At 42.6% G+C, this 23,631-nt stretch overlaps 1 protein-coding gene across 1 annotated transcript in view; it reads right to left on the bottom strand.

The window, feature by feature from the left end:
• LOC127651349 (receptor tyrosine-protein kinase erbB-4-like) overlaps positions 1-23,631 on the bottom strand; it is a 213,951-nt gene that overhangs the window by 147,894 nt on the left and 42,426 nt on the right. Inside the window, exon 2 of the mRNA XM_052137124.1 lies at positions 21,286-21,437. Within this exon, the coding sequence (XP_051993084.1) occupies positions 21,286-21,437 (152 nt within the window). The remainder of the gene's footprint in view (positions 1-21,285; positions 21,438-23,631) is intronic.

Genomic DNA, 23,631 nt, shown 5'->3' with positions numbered 1-23,631 from the left:
GAATGTCCTATCTACTGCTAAAAATAGCAACTCCAATCTGTCGAAGCACCTCCAGAAACGACATGCCTCGACAAAGCTAGAAGCTAACCCGGTGTCAGTGGACACACTCGAAGTGAGTCAAGCCCCTCCAGCCAAACAACAGCGACTAGATTTTAACCGGACTGTTATTAGCCACAGCCAGGGACAGATCAACAAAGCTATTGCACGGTATGTTGTTGAAAACATGCAGCCTGTTTCTACTGTAAATATATGTCAATAATAGCAGTTTTTTTGGTGCTGAGTTTCTCGAAATTGATTCTGAATAATTCAGATTGCTTTCATTTATTTATTTCAAAATGTTTTGTTATGTTGTACATTGTTAAAAGTTTTCATACTTAAGCTGTGAAAGGAACATTTTTAAGGGCTCAAAACAACAGCTATTATGATGCAGAAGCCACTTTAGTTTTTGATTCTGAACATATTATTCAGCTTGTTTTGTTATTTATTTCAGAAATCCTTGTGATATATTCAGTTTGTGCTGGTCTGACTGAAATAAAATAGTGTTTAAAAATTACTTTCTGTTTAAGTCAGTTTTGTGTTTGTATAGAGTAAGACCATAACGCATAAAAGGGCATTAATAGGAACATTAATGAACGTTCTTTAAAAAAGTAACTAAAAAGTTACTTTTAACAGTAATGCATTACTTTTTGGTGTAAGTAATCAACAAAGTAATTGAGTTACTTTTTAATGAAGTAACTAGTAACTGTAACTAGTTACTATTTCTTAGTGATATATATATATATATATATATATATATATATATATATATATATATATATATATATATCAGTGTATATGTACTGTATATATTATAAATTATAATTATATTTTTCTGAATGTATAATTACAAATATGAATATACAATTGTAAATCTGAATATATTGTCATAATTCCTGAAGGAATAGTTTTAAATATGAATATTTATAGTTATAAATCTCAATATAAATCCTGAATATATATTAATTATATAAAAATAAATAATTATAATAAAAAATAAAAAAAACGACAACATAATAAAATACATACACACTGGGATTTTAGCTTGGAGCATGGACTTGACCAAGTGGGAAGTTGCTATGTTGCTTCCAAATTTTTCAGTATGCATTGTCCCAATTACATCATGCCAAATTACTGACAAGCAGCATCTCTTATAAGAGATTGTTGTATTGCTTTGGCCTTTCATGGCTGTGCTTCAAATTGCGTTAAGCACAGACCAAGTTTAGCTCAAGAAAAGTCAACCTACTATTTCCAAATTCACTCTGAGATCAGTCTGGTCAAAACTATCTCCAGTCTCCCCTTTATAAAAATCCATCAAAATGCCACTTGGCCACCTTTATACCTATTTAATATTATTGTAAATGCCTGGGGTTTTGTAACACTCCTTCAACATGCATAAAAGAGCCTCTCATCCCAAACCAATGTCACACTGCAATGACACAATAGGTGAAAATCTCCTATCTTGTGAAAAACATTCTGATTCCATTTAATTTGACATCACATTGCAGTAATGACAAATTAGTCACAAAAATCAAACATTCCCAAAGGTTTTTTTTTTCTCACATTTTACGTCTGTATTTCTCCTGAAGGCGTCATTAGAAATTTACATTTGTTTGTAAATTTAGCAAAGTTAGTCAAGGATATTTAATGTTGTAGGGGAAACAAACCTTGTCACAAAATCCGACTTTATTTATTCATTTTTATCCTAATCACACTGGCATTTCAGTGTTGCCTGCACTCTCACTGCCTGAGCACCTGAAACGTGCTTAACTCAGTTATACAAGTGCTTGTACATTAGCCTGCCGGGCACAAATTGAACAAGCCATTGTTATTTAATGTTTTTTAAGTCAAGTTCAAATTGGCTGAAAATTCTGTTACTTTATAGGGGCCATATTCTGCACGTTTTGTATTTGTTTTATAAATATTATTTATAATTTTAGTCAAGGTTTCCTGCACCATAAACAATCATATTTTTTTCATGACATGTTTCTTTTGAAACAACCTATTTTGTGCACATTTATGCAGTTATATGTTCATCCACTGAATAAACAAACCACCAGAAAACACCTTAAACAAAATATTTGTCATTATGCAACATATAAAATATAAATAAAATAAAATAAAATAAAAAAATGTTACTTTTGTTTGCAATTTCAATATTAGAAATCTAGGAAGATGTTATTGGATATCCCCAATATTGGATATTTTGGGTCAATCGCATAAAACCTGTCAAGAACAAAATTTCACCCCTAAAATCAAAAGAAAGGAATGTGAAATTGGAATTTTCTTAAAGAAAATAAAGTCAAGGACCATTAAGATTTCTTTGCATTGTGACATTATTTTAGTGGCAGTGCAAAGCAAAACATTGAATAAATAAATGAATGAATGAATGAATAAACTATAATGATAATAATATAACAATTCTCAAAAATATATATCATTTAAATTGTAAAGTATTTATATGGTAATATTTGTTTCACTCCCTTAATGCTGATTTAAATAAAAAAATTGTGTATTATACTAATATCTAATACATTACTGTATTACAATTAGAATCTTGTGATATACACTCACCTAAAGGATTATTAGGAACACCATACTAATATTGTGTTTGACCCCCTTTCGCCTTCAGAACTGCCTTAATTCTACATGGCATTGATTCAACAAGGTGCTGAAAGCATTCTTTAGAAATGTTGGCCCATATTGATAGGATAGCATCTTGCAGTTGATGGAGATTTGTGGGATGCACATCCAGGGCACAAAGCTCCCATTCCACCACATCCCAAAGATGCTCTATTGGGTTGAGATCTGGTGACTGTGGGGGCCATTTTAGTACAGTGAACTCATTGTCATGTTCAAGAAACCAATTTGAAATGATTCGAGCTTTGTGACATGGTGAATTATCCTGCTGGAAGTAGCCATCAGAGGATGGGTAAATGGTGGCCATAAAGGGATGGACATGGTCAGAAACAATGCTCAGGTAGGCCGTGGCATTTAAACGATGCCCAATTGGCACTAAGGGGCCTAAAGTGTGCCAAGAAAACATCCCCCACACCATTACACCACCACCACCAGCCTGCACAGTGGTAACAAGGCATGATGGATCCATGTTCTCATTCTGTTTACACCAAATTCTGACTGTACCATCTGAATATCTCAACAGAAATCGAGACTCATCAGACCAGGCAACATTTTTCCAGTCTTCAACTGTCCAATTTTGGTGAGCTCTTGCAAATTGTAGCCTCTTTTTCCTATTTGTAGTGGAGATGAGTGGTACCCGGTGGGGTCTTCCGCTGTTGTAGCCCATCCGCCTCAAGGTTGTGCGTGTTGTGGCTTCACAAATGCTTTGCTGCATACCTCGGTTGTAACGAGTGGTTATTTCAGGCAAAGTTGCTCTTCTATTAGCTTGAATCAGTCGGCCCATTCTCCTCTGACCTCTAGCATCAACAAGGCATTTTCGCCCACAGGACTGCCGCATACTGGATGTTTTTCCCTTTTCACACCATTATTTGTAAACCCTAGAAATGGTTGTGCGTGAAAATCCCAGTAACTGAGCAGATTGTGAAATACTCAGACCGGCCTGTCTGGCACCAACAACCATGCCACGCTCAAAATTGCTTAAATCACCTTTCTTTCCCATTCTGACATTCAGTTTGGAGTTCAGGAGATTGTCTTGACCAGGACCACACCCCTAAATGCATTGAAGCAGCTGCAATAATACAATAAAAATGTATTACCACATACAAAAAAAAAAATACAAAAAAACATATTTATTGTAAAACTAATTTTTGCATTGTGGTATTAAGATGAAAATGATGAAATAGGGGAAAAATATTACAATGGAGAAAATCTTAATCTTAATGGCCTTTTAAATCATTTTCTTTATGTAAAATATAATGTCTTGGGCCAGCTGTGCTAACTCATTATCATCAACATTAAGCAAATGTGGTATTGACTAAAACTGAAAGAGCAGCAATCATCCATTTTGCATTCCAGCCTTAGAGCAAACGATATAAATGTCAATGCTAAATGCAATCTATTTGCTCCAATTTATGCAGCAGGTGACACATCAGCACATGTGTTTGATAAAAACCAGCTGTGACAGGGTAGATATTAAAAATCCATTGTGAAAAACAATTCAGTTGAACAACATTCAGTTGCTTACTATAATATCATGGAACACAGAAGGCAAAGGCTCTTTTGCTGTTTTCCCTTTGAGATGTCTGTCCCTGACCCTGTCTCTCTTTATAGAATTTTGTGGGTGTAATCATACAAACTCCAATAAAAATGGGCACTTTAATAGTTTTATAGTCAACATGACGTTGTGATACGACAAGCTTTACTAACCCCTGATTGCATTGATCCCCCCCTTTTAAGTCACTGCCAGGGCTGGACTGGTAATCTGGCATACTGGGAATTTTCCCGGTGAGCCGACGCATGTTGGGGCCAATCAGGGGAGGACTGACCATCGGGAGAACCGTGGGGTCCGGTGGGTCGTGCAAAATGGCCTTATGAGCCGCGATAAGCTAAAATGAGCCACTGCATTATGCAGAACGGACCAAAAAATGGTGCAGTGATTTGCTGAAAAGGACCACTCAACAACTATTGGTCAAATTGGCTTTTGGGCCAGTTGCTATGTAAAATCCTAGGCCGATTTCTCTTCCCAGTCCAGCCCTGGTCACTGCCACACAAACAAAGGCAAAAAGGGTGTTTAAACAAAGTCCCATAAAAAGTGAGTAATAATTTCAACCCATATAGAATTCAAATAGTTAATTACTGTATGTTTTCAATCATAATTCTGTTCCAGTTGTTAAATTATACCAAAAGCTAGAAAAAAGTAGGTCTTAGAAAGTGCTTTATAACAACAATATTTAAAACAACAAAAACAACCAAAGTCATCCCACATAAAAAGTTTGTTCCTATTCACAGTGCTGTTATTTTTACAATACAATGTTATTCTACTTCTGTTTTCTGTAGTTTTGCAAAACAATAATTTTTCAGTCTTCTGTCAAATTGGCATTTTGATGGATTTTTATACAGGGGAGACTGGGGCTAGTTGTGACCAGACTGATCTCACAGTGAATTTGGAAATAGCAGGTTGACTTTTCTTGAGCTAAACTTGGTCTGTGCTTAACGCAATATTGGCATTTGTTTAAAGCCTTCAAGTTAACAAAAACAAAAATATATTTTTTCCTCCTAACTTAACTCAGAGAAATAGACTTGGCATGTGCAGATGTTCTGCCAAGAAATGAAAGATTGAAGTACATTTGAAAGGTTGCTTCAAACAACTATGAATGTACAATTGATGTGATATAAATTGGTGCCTTAAACGGTCAGCATTTCCTCTTGTGATGCAGGGAAAGATGAAGCCTTATTCAGATAAATTGTGATCGTTCAATTATAATTAGCTTTTATAGTCATACCTTTTAATATAATGGTAATCATGGGAATTCCTGGTGCCTGTAATTGCTCTTTGGAAATTATTTCACCTCTGAGACCTTGCCACAGCGCTGTGCCAGATTTAATGAGAAACCTTGGCGCCAGGAATGGGAAACAACAGTGGCTTTCTAAAATAGGACAGAAGTTATTACTAACTGCTGATACGTGATCAGTTTTGCCCTTTACTTTCAGTAAGGTTAAGATTAAGTGCAATCATATCGAAGACCAGCAGTAAGATCCAGTGAGCCTGAATAAAATTAATGCCTTTATTTTATTTCTACATTAGCTAATGCTAATGCCACTGCATATATCTTGCTAGGACTCTGGTTCTGTTCCAGATACTGTATGTTTATACTTCTCATCCACAATAGAACTGTATTTTCCTCCAGCAAAAACAGAGACTTAAGAAAACACTCTCTATTGATGAATACTTAGGGAAACAATTACGCAAGGAAACTGAAAATGGGTGTTTCAAATGATTAGTGTGGACGTGGAATTGATTTTGCTACTTTTCTGCCTCTCATCAACACTAAAATTGCATTTTTCTCCACCAATAACAGAGATGTATGAAAATACACAGCATACTTTTGGAAAATCTAATGTTAGAAAATTAAAAACTGATTTTACAAATGAAAACGGGTTAGTGTGTACGTGATGACTTATCCCGCACCAAGCACATAGGCTACTGCTAAGCTAACGACCTGGTAATAAAAGACAAACACAAATAAAAAGGTGATAGAGTGGGTCTTTTCTATATACAATATAAATAAAATATAGTTATATTTAAAATTGACATTTTATTGCATTATCTGTGAAGGGTATATGCAATGCTTCCCAACATTAAGGCCAAAATGAGGTTTCTCATTAGCCAGCATAGTTTTGCTGCCTATTTTTACATTGTAACTTCCTGTGCACTGAGAGTAAGATACCTACTAATGATGTCTAACTTGGCAGCTCACTAGAGTTTGGAACAGAGCCAATGTGTAGCCATGTTACCAAGTATGAACTCTACTATCATAGGACAAGCTGTTGACTGTAGTTGCTGCTAGCATTTCAAACATCCCTTTTCTTTAGCCATACTCCCGTTTACCCACTAATAAGGACATACCTGTAACTGCACACCGCTGCAGATAATTGGACACATAACTCTCCATCATGCTTTGCGGTTCATCATAACTAGAGGTCGACCGATTAATCGGCTGATTTTTTTGCATTTTTTAACATAATCGGCATTGGCCAATATCCAAGTATATCAAGCTGATTATTAGGCAGGCGCATCTGTGGGCAGCCTAGTGTTGTTGTGGAACACGTTTTCGGCGCACGCTGCCCCTAGAGTCATTTTCCAGCAGAGTGAGCAGACCTCATCCAGTGCCTAAGGAAGGAGCTAATTTCCTTGGAAAAAACGGTAAGGATTAAATTCTTATAACTCCTTTATATTTAATTAAAAACTTTTGATATGTTACTGCCAACTTCGAGAAAAAAACACGACAAACTCGACATGACGTTCGGCTACTTTGGATATTGATAGTAGTTGAAGTTGGATTATCAGAGCAGAAGGGTTGCTATCATGTCACAATAAGTAAGCAAGAATTTTGAAATTACAGACAGTGAATCTGAGACTTTTATTTGTTCTGTTTGTGTGTCTTATATTTGAGAGGGTTGTCACTCAATGCAGAGAAATAAGTAATAAAAAATACCAACACACTATAGGCTAATGAAGGACTGGCTTTGGTAAGCTCGGACGTTAACGCTTCTGCTGTCGGTACTGGAGAAATTAAGAAAATACGTTTATTATTGCTATAAAGAGAAAGTTATTTTATCTCACCAGCCATTTCTATGTATAATAATATTAAACCATTTGTCTGTGATGCAATTTGGCTATGCACATTCAGAGAGAGAGAGAGAGATCTCTCACGCGGTGCCACAGCGAGCACAACACGAGCCCTGTTTAATGAGTGACGACGGAGGACAGAACTAAACATAGCCTGGTTTAGATCTGTGATATTAGTCTGATTTTATTTTAGATTTCGCCTTCCAAAGATTATAAAAAGAATATTTATACATAAGCCGCATTCTGTCTAGCACAAATTCCTTCCCTTCACAGCGGTACACTGACATTTCTCCCTAAAACTCAAACTTAACATCAGAATCAGCACGATCGGTGATTGTTGTAAAATGCAGTCTAGCTACTGTTGCTAAATTGCGGGACGAGTATAATAATAAAAAGAGCGCAAGAGATAATGTTCCCATGGCGGTGCACGCTCCGAAACAGACCGCAACGAGACAAGCAAAGTATAGGCCTCTAAACAATCAACTATATGTAACGGGAGCCAGATGGTAGATAGCTGTGCAGTGTGTAAAACCTCACTGTAGCCTTTAGTCTCCTTGTTAGAGCACCCGCCTCCCATGCCAGAGACCTAAGTTCGAGTCCCGTATGGAGTGGGTAGAACAAGAGCATCACATATACACAAAAATATGTCAAAACGACCAGCTTGGAGATTCACTTAAACACAGTTTATGTCTTAAATGGACGTAGTTATGGAAATAGTTGGGAGAAAATATGGTGCATCAGGAGCCTATTAGATCTGCACTCGGTCTTAAAGGGGAAGCAGTCTAATAAACATGCTGACAATTGAGCCATTACTGCGAATCAAACAACAAAAGGCAAAGAGAAAATCACTTACAACTCTTGAATGAATAACTTCTGCTTTAATAAGCATTAATCTATCTATGATAAACTAGGCAGTGTTATTTTACAATTGATTACTTTATTAGATTTCTTTTTAGACCACACCTGAACAGTAATGTTAGTAGACCTTCCTGAAATTAAATCACTGTGCCTATATAAATGTTTATCTTTGTGTAATTGTTTATCTTTTGGCGGTTTAAGTTTCAGGATACTAATTATTCGTTGATATGTTCAACATATCAACAAATAATTAGTATCCTGCAACTTAATATATATGTTATACATTATTTATACAATATGTTTTTTCCATTATACATTTTTAATTTAAGTGTACAAGTGCAGATTGGTCAAGTGTTCAATAAAAGTTTTTGTTGAGAAATTTTGTCTATCTTAAGTAATTATTTGTGTTACATTTTATCTTTCAAATAAAAGGTTCAAAGCACATATCGGCCAAATAGCGCCAAAATAAATCGACAGCATTTATCGGCCATCGGCCAACCCGGATTTCAAAAGATCGGCATCTGCCTGAAAAAACCCATATCGGTTGACCTCTATAAGAGGGCTTGGTAACATCAGTCTAAAAGGAAAGTTGTTTCGTAAACGGAACAATTTATTACATTTTGGTAAAACATTACAAACATTGCATGTTTCTTTGGAGTAATGAACAATGATGAATCAGTAAGACCAGGAATGACTGTAAAGAAAGTAAAGAGGGTCTATATATTTCATGTTTTATTTCCTTCATACATATTTCATTACAAATTTTACTTCTTGAAACCGTTGAAATTGGATACTAAACAACATCTAAATACACTTCATGAGTTCACTGGTTCAAATATTCCTGGAGCACATTAAGGAAAACAGATTTGGCTTGATGTTCACAAAGCAAGAGCTCAAGCATGGGACTCGGCTAGAGCTCTGAGATCCCCCCGGAGTTTCTGACTAAAGCAAGAAATAGAAAGACAACTTTTAAATAATAATTTGTAGACATAATAAAAATATAAAGTTGAGACGGGGAGGTGGAGGGATGCCAGAAGAATAGTCACCATTACGAGGGAAACCTGCTTATATATCCTTGGGAAATGATTGTCAGACCTATATGATGGTCTATATGATTATTATACACAACAGCTTCACTGTAAACACTAATGTTGTCTTACATAAAAAATTTCAGGTCTTAACTAAAAACGTCTCGGGTTACTTGAATGTAACCCTTGTTCCCTGATAAAAGCGGAACGAGATGCAGCGCTGGAAGCGCTTTGGGAATAAAGGCATCCAGGGATATAAACTGCTCTGAGTGACAGGAGCTAGCCCTGGGCCCCAAGGAGAATCTGATGTGCCAGAAATTCAGCTGACGTGAACGTGGACCTCCTCGATGGTTTATGTAAGAGACTACCGCTGTATTGCCTACCTGCACCAAGACATGGCAGCCTCTGGAGGCTGCCATGTCTTGGTAGCCTCCAGAGGCTGCCATGTCTTGGTGCAGCCTCCAGAGGCTGCCATGTCTTGGTAGCCTCCAGAGGCTGCCATGTCTTGGTGCAGCCTCCAGAGGCTGCCATGTCTTGGTAGCCTCCAGAGGCTGCCATGTCTTGGTGCAGCCTCCAGAGGCTGCCATGTCTTGGTGCAGGCAGCCTCTGGAGGAAGTATTTCAGGGCCAGAAATACAGCCATCAGCTCGAGGTTAGAAACCGGGGTCTGAACCACATAGAAAGGGAACGAAGCCTGCAGCGTGTAACTCTTATTTGCCTTAGGGGACCGGCCCTTGGATGAAACCCCCTGGCTTTAAGCCACAGCTGGAATGGTCTCATGTGCATAAGGCCCGAAGGGATCACGGCGGACACAGACGCCATGAGACCTAGTATTCATTGATACTGATGAGCAGTGCAACCTTGACCTAGCCTGACCTTGCTCAGGGTGTTCTGAATGGAAATGATTTGTGCGGGAGACAATTGTGCCTGCATCGTGATCGAATTCCATATAACCCCCAGATAAGTGATTCCCTGGGTGGGTGAGAGAACGCACTTTTAACGTTGAGTCTCAGACCCGGAGAAACCAGATGAGCTAAGACAATATCCCTGTGCTGCACTGCCAGTTCTTGAAACTGCGCTAGGATCAGCCAGTCGTCAATGTAATTCAGAATGCGGATGCCCCGGAGTCGTAAAGGAGCCAGTGCTGCATCCATGTATTTCATGAATGTGCGGGTTAATAGGGCTAGGCCGAATGAAAGAACCCGATACTGGAAGGCTTTGCCCCCGAAAGTGAACCTCAGGAACTTCCTGTGCTGTGGCGGAATTTCTATATGAAGATATGCATCCATGAGATCGATGGTGACCAGCCAAATTTGATGTTGGGCTTGTGAGACAATCGTCTTGATAGTTAGCATCTTGGACACCCTGATTGGGCAGTTCAAGCCTTGAAGATCTAAGGTTGGACGCAACCCCCCACCCTTCTTGGGAACCAGGAAGTATTCGCTGTAATAACCTGACTCTTTCTCTGGAAGGGGAACATGTTCTATGGCCCCTTAGACTGAGAGATTTCGCAGTTTTTCGACAGTATAAATGCCTGCTCCGGTTTGCGGTAGTGGGAACCACGCTGTTGAAACACGAGAGGCGAGTGTATTGAATTCTATATCCCTTTTCTACTGTTCTTAGGACCCACATAAACATATCTGGCAGAACTTTCCACACTGCCAGGTACTCTGAGATGGGTATTAATTTAAGACTTCCTGTTGAGGGGGCGTTGAGTGTTCCGCGTCCTGGTTAAATGCAGGAAGCAGCGAAACGCTCAACTTTTTGATGGAAGCCTCTACCTCCCGAAACACCAGAGGCGGCGGGAATGGAGAGGTTTCGTGGGGGTACCGGGAGGGGCGAAGAGCGCGCGCCCCGTTCCGAGGGGAGCTACCCCCACAAGATTAAGTGCAAGACCGTCAGGGTTTCTTTCTCTTAGAAATTAGTGTCCTGAGGTCTTGCTTTGGGGGCTGCTGAGGGTGACGAGGCTGTCTCCAATCTTTGCGAGGGGGAGCACGACTCGCCACACTTTGTTTCTGAGCCTCCATTCTAGAAGGACTGAGGCGGGTCTGGGTGGCCGACGGGTCCGCCCCATGAGTGCAGCGAGGAAGAAACTGCCCAAAGGCTTCCTTGTGGCTTTCCGCCTCTTGGAACCTGGAGATAACTGTGATCATAGTGTCCCCGAATAGGCCAGTAAGCAAAGCGGTACCTGCACTCAGGTCCATCAGCAGGTCAGCCTGGTACGCCTGTAACACTGCCATCATGTGCAGAGCAGCACCAGCCTGACCCGCTTCCCGATAAGCCCTCCCCACTAAGATGGAGGTAATTCTGCAAGGCTTTGTGGAGAGAGAGTGTTTTTTTTTTTAAGTGACAATGCTGAAACCAGCAAGAGATAACCCGCAAGTGTCTCTTCTACCGGCAGCATCACCAAATCCCCCGAGCTTCAGCACCTACGATAGACGAATATGTCAACGTCGAGGGCACGAAGACACGGGAAGTATAAGGATTCCTCCATGAATGAGAATACTTGTTATGGAGGTCATGAAGAAAAAGGAAGGGACTGATATAGGGTTCCCTTCCCTCTTTTATTTATTCATTTTGGCCACCAGACAGAAATTTGTCTTCTTGTTTGGAGCGTTTGGGGGTGGGGGTGGTGGTGGTGGGGGGGGTTGTTGTTAGCTGCTTTATTATTGTGCGTGGAACGTACAGAGATTCAGCGCCCCACTCGTGAACCGAAGAGGCGCCGAGGTGCACTTCAGGCTTTCGAGAAGGATCAGCTGGATCTGGGGAGAGAGTGAGGGAAAGGGACGAACCCGTCTCTCGCTCCTCAGCCAGATCCATGAGAGAGCCCCACGAATGAAGTGTGGGCGCTGACTCCCGGAAGTAAGCGAGGCGAGAGCGAAGCATTTTGCCCGAAAGCAGATCGCAATGCTCGCACTCCAACATGATAGCAGCATGCTCTTCCCCAAACAAACAAAGCAAAACTGATACATGTCCCTCTCGGCCATAGAGCGTAAGCAAGGGAACAAGTTTGCTCTGACTTTCAGTCATTCTTTTTTTTTCTTTTTTTTTTTAAGAAAGAAGTGAAAGGAGAAAAGGCTCACTGCGCACTGTCTAACCAATTCTAACTCCTAACAGAGGAAAGAAAGTTTGACAGGCTCGTATAAACACATACGTACAGAATGAATCTGACGATGCTCTGGTGACGCATCTATTTATAGCCCAGCCCCAGGTGCATCCAATGATTACACCGGCAGAGGCTATCAATTCCGCTCAATGTTCATTGACGTGTTACACACATATTCACAGCTGGTCACACACAGGAAGGTGTTCCCAAAGCGCTTCCAGCACAGCACAGCACCAGAAGTGTAGCTTTATGTAAAGGGAACAATTACCCAAATGTATAAGTTCCTTGAACTTATGTTTTCTTAAAAAAATAACAGACTTAAAATTTCAGGTTAATAACTCAAACTCAGTTCATTCACTTCAAATTAAAATGATTTTGTTTATACAACAACATTTAAATAGCAAATCTGAGTTATGTCTACTTACATCTAGTTACCTGAATTTAAATAGTTACGTTTATTCTATATAAACACCAAGTTAATTGAACTTAATTACACAAGATTTGGAGACATCCAATTCAATTGAGGGAATGACTTAATCAATTCAGTAGAGTCAACTTATTAGTGTTCAGTTGCTGACAAATTGTCGTTGTTTATATTTATATTTATTATATTTATGCATTTGGCAGACGCTTTTATCCAAAGCGACTTACAGTGCAATTATTACAGGGACAATCCCCCCGGAGCAACCTGGAGTTAAGTGCCTTGCTCAAGAGCACAATGGTGGTGGCCGTGGGGGTTCAAACCAATGACCTTCTGATTAACAGCCCTGTGCTTTATCCACTATGCCACCACCATTCCAAGTTTAAGTGACTACTAGGAAAAACCTATAAAAATCAAATAGTATGAATAACAAATAACTAAATTCATCATTCTATCCTCACACACAGTGCTCCTCATTTATATTTTACCCTGCATTGCAATTATCAGTAAATCTAATTACATTTCATATTTCAACAGTTTTGGTGCTGATTAATTAATTCCTATTCTCAAGTCACTCTTTAACACATCCCAAAATAAAAAAATCCTTTTGTTGCAAGGGCAAAACTTGAAAAAACAAAACAAAAACAAAAAAACAGTGTGGGAGAATATTTCCAGAGAGCTACTTTGATTTAAAAACAGATTGAACATTATAAAAGAGCTGGATTCTTCTGCTCTCGGCCTGCGTTTACGATACAAGCTTTAGCAGCGAGCTAAACACGAGAACCAGGAAAAGGCATACACAGGATTGGAATTCAAACTTCTTTACTGAAATCCATTTTCCTTTATCTTTTGTCTTTTCTTTTGTCTTTTGTGTGAAACTGCAACAAACAATAAAGATATTCTCAGAATATTGTCTCTTACAAAGTCCCTTTGATTATGTACATACTTGACAATATGAAGAAAAACACATACATAGACTGAAACCATTTAAATCTAATCAAATGTCTTTACGTATATATATATATATATATATATATATATATATATATATATATATATATATATATAATATGCAATATATGTGAATTCAGAAAACTATGATATCTTCAGCATATCTAAACTTACGTGAAATCTCTATTCGCTCACACTATATATTCAGAATATAGATTATGCTCAAATCCACAATCTTATGACATCCACATAATAAGATCACATAAAGATGATTTAGAGTATAAAACTTACAGATTATGCCATTCTCAGGAGCAAATATATAAGAAAGAAGAACATGTTTGCAGTCTTGAGATCTCCACCATGTGCTCTGACTAAAACGAGATGATTGCTAAATACTTATAAACTACAGTTCTTATAATAACCAGTAGGTGTCAGCATTCAGACAAAGAAACCACAATTGAATCCAGAACATGGATATTTAAAAATATTTAGAGATTTCATAAAGAGTCCTGAATAGATTTTACCATGATCACTATAAGGCTAACGTGCATAAACCTGTATAACTTTAGATGTAAAAACACATGATATTTTTTCTGTCACATCTAAAGAATTAAAATTAATGTCAATGTTGAACTGTTACAAACAGATTGTAGTCCAGTGTGGCAGCGGGGGCGTGGTCAAGCGCCCGTCCGGGAGAGAAAAGCGGTAAGGGCGCTTACACCTGAGCTAGATTATGTCTAACACCTGTCTCTAATTTCAGTGAGCACGGGGAGAGTGGCATAAAAGGCAGCCAGAGGGCCTCCATGACAGAGAGAGAGGGACATAAGAATTACTGTGGTTGTGTGTGATAAAAGCTGACTGTTTAAAAGTGCTCTGTGCACGTTGTGTTTGAAAAGAATAAAGAACCTCACCTCTGAGCCGCTGTGTCAGGTGTCATCCCTCGGAGGAGGTCATTTACACTGGTGCCGAAACCCGGGATTTGTTCATCCAAGTATGGAGATGGGTCGCCCCGTAGAGTCCTCCCAGCTGACGGAGGTCCTCCAGTCCCTCGCGACACTACACCAGAGCCACCAACAGTCCCTGCTTGAGCTCCGGCAGGACCAGGATCACCATTTTTTTGAGATCATGCGGGCTGAGGCAGAGGACCGGCACGCCATCTGGAGCCTCCTCAGCCAGGAGGCCGCGCCGGCCACAGCCATGACCCCGGACCCCCGCTCCACGCTGCCCCCGCCCACGTTACAGAAGATGGGGGCAGCAGATGATCCTGAGGCCTTCCTGGATTTGTTTGAGGGGACAGCAGAAATCTGGGGCTGGCCACATGAACAATGGGCAGCCCGCCTAGTTCCACTCCTGTCCGGGGAAGCTCAGCTCACGGCTCAACAACTGCCGGCAACTAACCTCCTGGCCTACACAGACCTAAAAAGAGCCATTTTGCAACGGTTCGGTCGGAGCCCGGAAGAGAATCGTCTGCTCTTCCGGGGCATGAAGTTGGAAAAGTCCGATCGCCCGTTCGCGTTTGCCCAACGGCTCCGGGACGCCTGTCGGAGGTGGCTGCTCGCGGGGGACCGCGACGTCGAGGGAGTTATCGGTCAGGTGGTACTGGAGCAATTTGGCCAACGGCTGCCCCGGAAAATGGAGGAGCGGGTCCAGTGCCACCGCCCGGCGTCGCTGGAGGAAGCCGTTCGCCTTGCGGAGGACCATCTGGCGGCGATCCCGAGGGCGGACGAGCCCTCCTCCTCTCTCTCTCTTTCCCCTTCCCCTGTGTCTGCCCCTGCCTTCGCCCCCTCCCCTATGTCATTTCGCTCTGTTCTCTCCCCAGGGCCCGTGCCTGCCCCGCGCAGGCGTGGAGTGTACCAGAGACCAGCTTCCCGGCCTTGGGAGAATGTACCCTCCCCTTCCCCATCATTCAGCTGTTCTCCCCCTCAGGTGGGGGCGCCCGCCAGCACAAGTGCAGCCGCAACGCCTGGGCCGGCCTGTTGGAGGTGCGGAGACCCGGACCACTTCCGGGATCAGTGTCCGCTGATGGAGGTGGGGATGGTGGTGCGGGTCTCCGACGTACTGCAGGCTTCCCCCAATCGGGCTGGAGCATACCGGATTCCGGTAAGGATCAGGGGGGGTATTTACCAAGCTTTGCTGAATACCGGCTGCAATCAGACCACCATCCACCAACGCTTGGTTCAACCCGGGGCTTTGGGTTTAGCTAAACTGGTGAGGGTGAGGTGTGTGCATGGGGATGTTCACAAGTATCCCATGGTGACTTTGGCGATTAAATTCAGGGGAAGAAACCATAGTGTGGAGGCAGCGGTTAGTTCCCGCCTCACTCATCCGCTAATCTTGGGTACTGATTGGCCGAATTTTGAAGATATTTTAGAGGGTATTTGTGCGGATGGGTCCTGCATAAAGAGGTGTGCGATGCTTTGGCAGGGGAGGCGGAGCCGGGGCCGTCCTCGGCTGCTCTGAATGACGAGGGAAGGGGCGAGGTGGCCACCCCTCCTCTCAGGGAATTCCCTGAGGGGGACTTCCCTCTAGAGCAGTCGCGGGAGGAAACCCTTAAACATGCTCTTGACCAAGTGAGAGTAATTGATGGTCAACAGCTTCGGCCGGGCATCGCCATTTCATACCCATATTTTGCCATGATTAAAGATCGGTTATATAGAGTGACGCAGGACGCTCAAACGAAAGAGGAAGTGACACAATTATTGATTCCACGAAGCCGCCGGGAAATGGTTTTCCAGGTGGCTCACTATAATCCTATGGCCGGTCACCTAGGGGAACGGAAAACACTTCTCCGTCTAATAGCCCATTTCTATTGGCCGGGCATTGGCGGTTACGTCCGCAGGTGGTGTGCGGCGTGCCGTGAATGTCAGCTGGTAAACCCACCGGCCACCCCAAAAGCGCCATTGCGCCCTCTTCCATTGATCGAGGTCCCCTTCGAAAGAATTGGGATGGACCTCGTCGGGCCATTAGAACGGTCAGCACGCGGACATTGCTTCGTGTTAGTCCTAGTGGATTACGCAACGCGATATCCGGAAGCGGTGCCTCTGAGCAACATCTCCACACGTAGTGTTGCAGGGGCACTCTTCAAGATAATCTCCCGGGTGGGGATTCCGAAAGAAATCCTCACCAATCAAGGCATGACTTTTATGTCACGTACACTTCGCGAACTTTATGAGCTCTTGGGCATTAAATCGATTCGCAATAGCGTTTACCATCCACAGACAGATGGCCTAGTGGAACGATTTAATAAAACGCTCAAGAACATGAGCCGTAAATTCGTACACGATGACGCTAGAAATTGGGATAAGTGGCTAGACCCCCTGTTATTTGCAGTACGGGAGGTCCCGCAAGCCTCCACAGGGTTCTCCCCATTTGAGCTCCTGTACGGGCGACGCCCACGCGGGGTCCTTGACATCATCCGCGAAGCTTGGGAGGAGGGACCTTCTAATAGTAAAAATGAAATTCAGTTCGTTCTCGATCTTAGAGCAAAACTCCACACACTGGGGCGACTAACACAGGAGAATTTGCTCCAAGCTCAAGAACGCCAACGCCGGCTGTATGACAGGGGTACTCGGCTAAGGGAATTTGCACCGGGAGACAAGGTACTCGTATTACTCCCAACATCGAGCTCTAAATTACTCGCCAAGTGGCAAGGGCCTTTTGAGGTCACACGACGAGTAGGGGATCTCGATTATGAAGTTAAACGTACCGATAGAGGGGGCGCATGTCAAATATATCACCTCAACCTCCTGAAATTGTGGAGGGAGGAGGCGGCCTCTGTGACGTTGGCCACAGTAGTTCCGGAGAGGGCGGAGCTCGGACTGGAGGTAAACAAAAACTGCAATCTTAACACTCCGGTTGCTTGTGGAGACCACCTCTCACCGCGTCAACTCACAGAGGTTTCCGATTTACAGAAGGAATTTGCGGATGTGTTTTCCCCTCTGCCGGGCCATACAAACATCATGCAGCACCACATCGAGACCGAGCCGGGCGTGGTGGTGCGTTGCCGCCCCTATCGCTTACCCGAACATAAAAAGAAAATAGTACGGGAGGAATTAGATGCGATGCTTGATATGGGCGTAATACAGGAATCCCACAGTGATTGGTCCAGCCCGGTTGTTCTTGTTCCCAAGAGTGATGGGTCTGTTCGATTCTGTGTGGATTACAGAAAAGTCAACGCGGTGTCTAAATTTGACGCGTACCCAATGCCCCGTGTTGATGAACTGCTCGATCGGTTAGGTACTGCTCGATTTTATTCGACCTTGGATTTAACAAAGGGTTATTGGCAGATCCCCTTGACACCAATGTCCCCGTGAGAAAACAGCCTTCACTACGCCGTTTGGATTACACCAATTTGTGACGCTTCCTTTCGGTTTGTTTGGAGCACCAGCCACGTTTCAATGACTCATGGATAGGATCCTCAGACCTCACACCGCGTACGCCGCTGCCTATTTGGATGATATCATCATTTATAGCAATGATTGGCAGCGGCACATGCAACATCTGAGGGCCGTCCTGAGATCGCTGCGGCGGGCGGGGCTCACGGCAAACCCTAAGAAGTCGCTGATTGAGCGTGTGGAGGTACGGTATCTGGGGTTCCACTTGGGTCATGGCCAGGTGCGTCCCCAAATTGACAAAACCGCGGCGATTGCGACTTGCCCTAGACCCAAGACCAAAAAGGGGGTGAGGCAGTTCCTGGGGCTGGCTGGCTTTTATAGGAGGTTTGTGCCTAATTATTCGGATGTCACCAGCCCGCTGACTGACCTCACTAAAAAGGGGGCTCCAGATCCGGTCCAATGGTCGGAGCAGTGCCAACAGGTGTTTATGCAGATTAAAGCTGCACTTTGTGGGGGGCCGCTTCTTCATGCACCTGACTTCTCTCTCCCTTTTATTTTGCAGATGGACGCTTCAGACAGAGGGCTGGGGGCCGTACTCTCGCAGGTGGTGGAGGGGGAGGAGCGCCCGGTGCTGTACATTAGCCGTAAGCTCTCCTTAAGGGAGACTAAGTACAGCACCGTGGAAAAGGAGTGTTTGGCCATCAAGTGGGCAGTCCTCACCCTCCGTTACTACCTGCTGGGGCGGGCCTTCACCCTCTGCTCGGATCACGCCCCACTGCAGTGGCTCCATCGCATGAAAGATACTAACGCCCGGATCACCCGTTAGTATCTGGCCCTCCAGCCCTTTAAATTCAAGGTGGTCCATAGACCGGGGGTGCAGATTGCTGTCGCCGACTTCCTCTCCAGAAATGGGGGGGAGTGGTAGACAGGCCGGATGGCGCCCCGGCCTGAGTCGGGCGGTGGGGGTATGTGGCAGCGGGGGCGTGGTCAAGCGCCCGTCCGGGAGAGAAAAGCGGTAAGGGCGCTTACACCTGAGCTAGATTATGTCTAACACCTGTCTCTAATTTCAGTGAGCACGGGGAGAGCGGCATAAAAGGCAGCCAGAGGGCCTCCATGACAGAGAGAGAGGGACATAAGAATTACTGTGGTTGTGTGTGATAAAAGCTGACTGTTTAAAAGTGCTCTGTGCACGTTGTGTTTGAAAAGAATAAAGAACCTCTCCTCTGAGCCGCTGTGTCAGGTGTCATCCCTCGGAGGAGGTCATTTACATCCAGGTTTTAACATATTTGACCATTCAAGTTACACTACACAAAACCAACAGTTAGCCTATGAAATATTTTAGAGCAGAGAAAAACTAGAATAAATGTTTATTCATAGAAATGTCCATTACTTTTCTATGCTCTTAAAGAGTTTTTGCAAATTGACTTTTTTTGGGCCTAAAATACTCTTTAATAAATTCCCTTTTATTTCCAGATCTTCCATGACCGTGGGAACTCTAAATGTGTGTTTGTGTCTGTGTTTGGGGGTGAAAGTGAGAGGTGGTTGCTCATAATAATAACACTCTATCAAGAGAGTCTCATCATCCACACTACAGCCCTGAAACTACTTCACACTATACAATGACCACAGAGACTCCAATGAATGACCCTTGTTAGAAAACAAGAGCCAGACAGAACAACTGAAGCATTAATTCATTGGAGTGGGGCTCCATTGTGCTGCAAATCCAGCTTGGTCTGCAAAAACAACACAGCAGATCAACATCTGAGTGTGAACACAAGTGTGAATGCTTAACATTTTTTACATACTTTAGCAAACAAACAAAGATATTTTGTTGTGATTACTTGTTTTATATGTTCTGTATTAGCTGTACGCCGAGGGGTAAATTCTCTAAACAGTTGCACCACTTTTGTGCATAGTATTTTTTTGCAAGAACGTATTCACTAACCACCTGAATCTTGTTTAAGCAGGCACAATCACAGGCACAAGCAATGCAAAGCTAATTAAATTTAGTCATTGTGATTCTAAGTGCAAACAAACAATTTAATTGGCTTTATATAGATTGCTCTTTATTCAAAACTCTGTGAAAAACAAATGCTTTTTATAAGGAATAGTTCACCCCAAAAAATTATTCTCTCATCATTTACACACTTTTTTGCCACCTCAAACTCTTATGACTTTCTTTCTTATACAGAACACAAACAATATATAGTTTGATGGAGATATCAGGTGTTTCTGTAAATACAATGCAAGTCAAGTTGTTCCAAAACATTCTAACAAAAAAAAAAAAAGCAGCATTATAAAATGTAATCCAGAGCGGGCAGTGGGAGGATCCTCTGGAAGTAAACAGGTCTTTCTGCAGCTTGCTGAACTGACTCCAAATCAGCTGGACCACCTGGGGGGGGGGGGGTCTCCACTCTCCCCCGAGCGTCACCTGCCATGACAGCATGTCTGCTGTGGCATTGAGTGTGCCTGGGATGTGAGTGGCATGCAGCGACTTCAGTCACTGACTCCAGAGGAGGATACGGCAGGCGAGTTGCGACATGCGACTTGAGCGTAAGCAACCTTGGCGGTATATATATGCTACTGTCACTGTGTTGTCCATCCGGACCAAAATATGCTTGCCCTGGATCAATGGCTAAAGCCTCTGCAGGGTGAGCAGTACTGCCAACAACTCGAGGTTGATATGCCAACACAGTCGCGGTCCCATCCAGGAACCAGTGGCTGAGTGCTCTTTGCACACGATGCCCCATCCTAGCTTGGAGGCGTCTGTTGTAATCACAACATGGTTGGACACTTGCTGTAGGGGTACTCCTGCCTGCAGAAAAGAAAGGTCTAGGGCTGAACAAGTGGCGGCAGATGTATGCAGTGGCGCCATGCACATCTCGGGACTCGAGTCTGAAGCCAGTGCTGAAGCGGTCTCATATGCATCAACCCGAGTTTCGTGACTGCCACCGAGGTTGCCATATGTTCACATTTTGTATCTGTGCATTCTTATTTTTATGTCTTTTGTGGAGCTCAATAGCTCATGAACACCATGTGTATTTGTTATATGTAAAAGAGCAGTGTGAACATTTTTCAAAACTTCTTTTATTTTCCATGGAAGGAAGTCAAATTGGTAAAGAATGACACAAAGGCAAATACATTGAGATATTTGTCTATTTTAAGAGACCTAACACTTTAAAACATGCCAAAATTAAAAATGTATAAACTGTAATCCATCCAGATGCAAAGTTGAAACAAACATAGCTATAACATGTACCATTGATTTCAATCTTAGCTCACCTTCAGAAAAGATAGGTTGCGGTTCCGTTCGATACTGGTTATCTCCAGATTACCCATGACCACCTCACAGTTTTCATAGAACTTTCGAAGAGTTCTGTACTGTTGGTCCAAATCAGACAGTGTACTGAGCTTGTTATCGGTGCCAGGACAAACTGTAGAGAGAGAAAAAATAGGGGAAAAAATTACTGAAATGTGATTAAAGACCTTGTAAAATATTTTCTTGAATACACTGCAAGCTTTGAATGTTTCATAAACAATTAGATCTATGAAGGCCAACAAAAATTAGGGTGGAAGAGAAGTACTCCAAAAAAAAACAATGGAAACTTTCCAAAGCTGCATTAGCTATACAAACAATTTAAGCAGTGTCTTCAGGCCACAATCATAAATCTTTATTCCATATGGGTGCTCTGGCATCATACATAATGTATTGTGTAAAAAAAGAAAGAAAAACACAGGTCATTACTTAAAAAAATAATTAGCCAAATTACTGAGCGAAGGTTTTTCTTTTTCTGACCTGCTTTTGCAAAACTAAAAATCTGCCATCCATAACAATGAGATAAAAAAGTCAGTTGCCTCTTTTTCAATTATAAAAAGATTGTATGCATGGCAACAGCTTTAACGCAAGCTTCTCTTTTCATTGTTGCCAAGCCAAGCACAGTGGGCACTTTAATGAAGTATTACAATGAGTGATTGTTTAAAACTGGTCCCCAGAGATTAATCCTAGCCTAGAATCTCAGCCATCCCAGGCTCCATTCGAGCAACCCAAAAAACATTTCTGGCTTTGTTTCAGGGTGGAGGGACCCATCCCCAAAGTTACCCCAAGTAAGGTTTTTTATTTATTTATTTATTCATAAATGGCAGATAAGTTTGGTGAGTTGCAGACTAATCTGAGGTAAATTGTCAGGGGTCTCCGTACATATTGGTAAATCATAGGGTAAAAATGGTTGACTTCTGTTGATGATTGTGATTACTGGGACAGTGATGGTTTGGCTGAAGGAGGTGTGAGGGCTAACAGCTACAGGAACAGACAGGTCCTTTAACCCTGGCAGTGGTGGCAGACTTGACATGCAATTAAATACACCTATTTCCACCCATTAAACACCTTCCTAGGTCTGGGCTGAACCCTCTGCTAGATCAGATGGCCCGAGCATGCCAAGCAACATCAGATTGTCAGAAAGTGTATGTCCAGTGATTCATGTGAAAATGTGTTAATGTGCACTTGTGTGAGACACATGACCATTAGTGCCCTGGAAGGAAATACTCACTATGGCTGGGTTTCCCGATAATGTTGCAACTTAAGCTTTAACGATCATCTTAACTAATGTCGTTCGTGATTTTATGATGTAGTCTCCCAAACCCAGACGTATCTCTCTCATTATAAGGTAGAACTTAAGTGCTTTGTAATAGGAGCTGTCCAGTCCAAATGTGCTGATCACTTTGGCCAGTATGTCCAGGTGTCTGTCTTCTCAAAATGATAAAACAGGTGGAAATACTGACAAACGTCTCGGGTTACATGTGTAACCCTTGTTCCCTGAAAAAAGCGGAACGAGATGCTGCGCTGCTAAGCGCTACGGGGAACAACTCTAACTGTGAACCGAGCTGAAATAGTGTGTGTAACACATCAATGAACATTGAGCGGAATTTATAGCCTCGGCTGATGTAATCATTAGATGCACCTGCGGCCAGGCTATAAATGGATACCTCACCAGGTGTCGTCAGATACTTCTTTTTGAGGAGCAGTCCTGGGACGTCCCAGTGCGGCAAAGCAGCGCATCATCTCGTTCCGCTTTTTTCAGGGAACAAGGGTTACACATGTAACCCGAGATGTTCCCTTTACATAAATCTTCACTACGATGCTGCTCTGCTAAGTGCTACAGGGAACGCAATACCCACGCCGCAGCACTTGGGGCTGTCCGGACCCCTACGGTTGTGCAGTGTACTCACAAAAACGCAAGAGGTCTCAGACATGAGCTTGAGATGTCGACTCAAGGGCATAAGAGCCCGGAGTAGCATAAACATCTAAACCATTCAATTTTGATGAATGTGTGCGGAGAGGACCAGCCTGCCGCATCACAAACTTGTTCAGTCATGAGCTGAGATGTCGACTCAAGGGCATAAGAGCCCGGAGTAGCAAAGCATCTAACCCATAAAGTTCGATGAATGTGCGAAGAGAACCCTATCGCAACACAAACTTGTCATAAAAACTGATGAATGTGAGCGGAGAGGACCAGCCTGCCGCATCACAAACTTGTTCAGGCATGAGCTGAGATGTCGACTCAAGGGCATAAGAGCCCGGAGTAGCAAAGCATCTAACCCATAAAGTTCGATGAATGTGTGCGAAGAGAA

This window comes from Xyrauchen texanus, chromosome 11 (assembly GCF_025860055.1).
Source record: "Xyrauchen texanus isolate HMW12.3.18 chromosome 11, RBS_HiC_50CHRs, whole genome shotgun sequence".
Taxonomy (NCBI): domain Eukaryota; kingdom Metazoa; phylum Chordata; class Actinopteri; order Cypriniformes; family Catostomidae; genus Xyrauchen; species Xyrauchen texanus.
The sequence above is the reverse complement of the archived record's forward strand: the minus strand, read 5'-3'. Positions and strand labels throughout refer to the sequence as shown.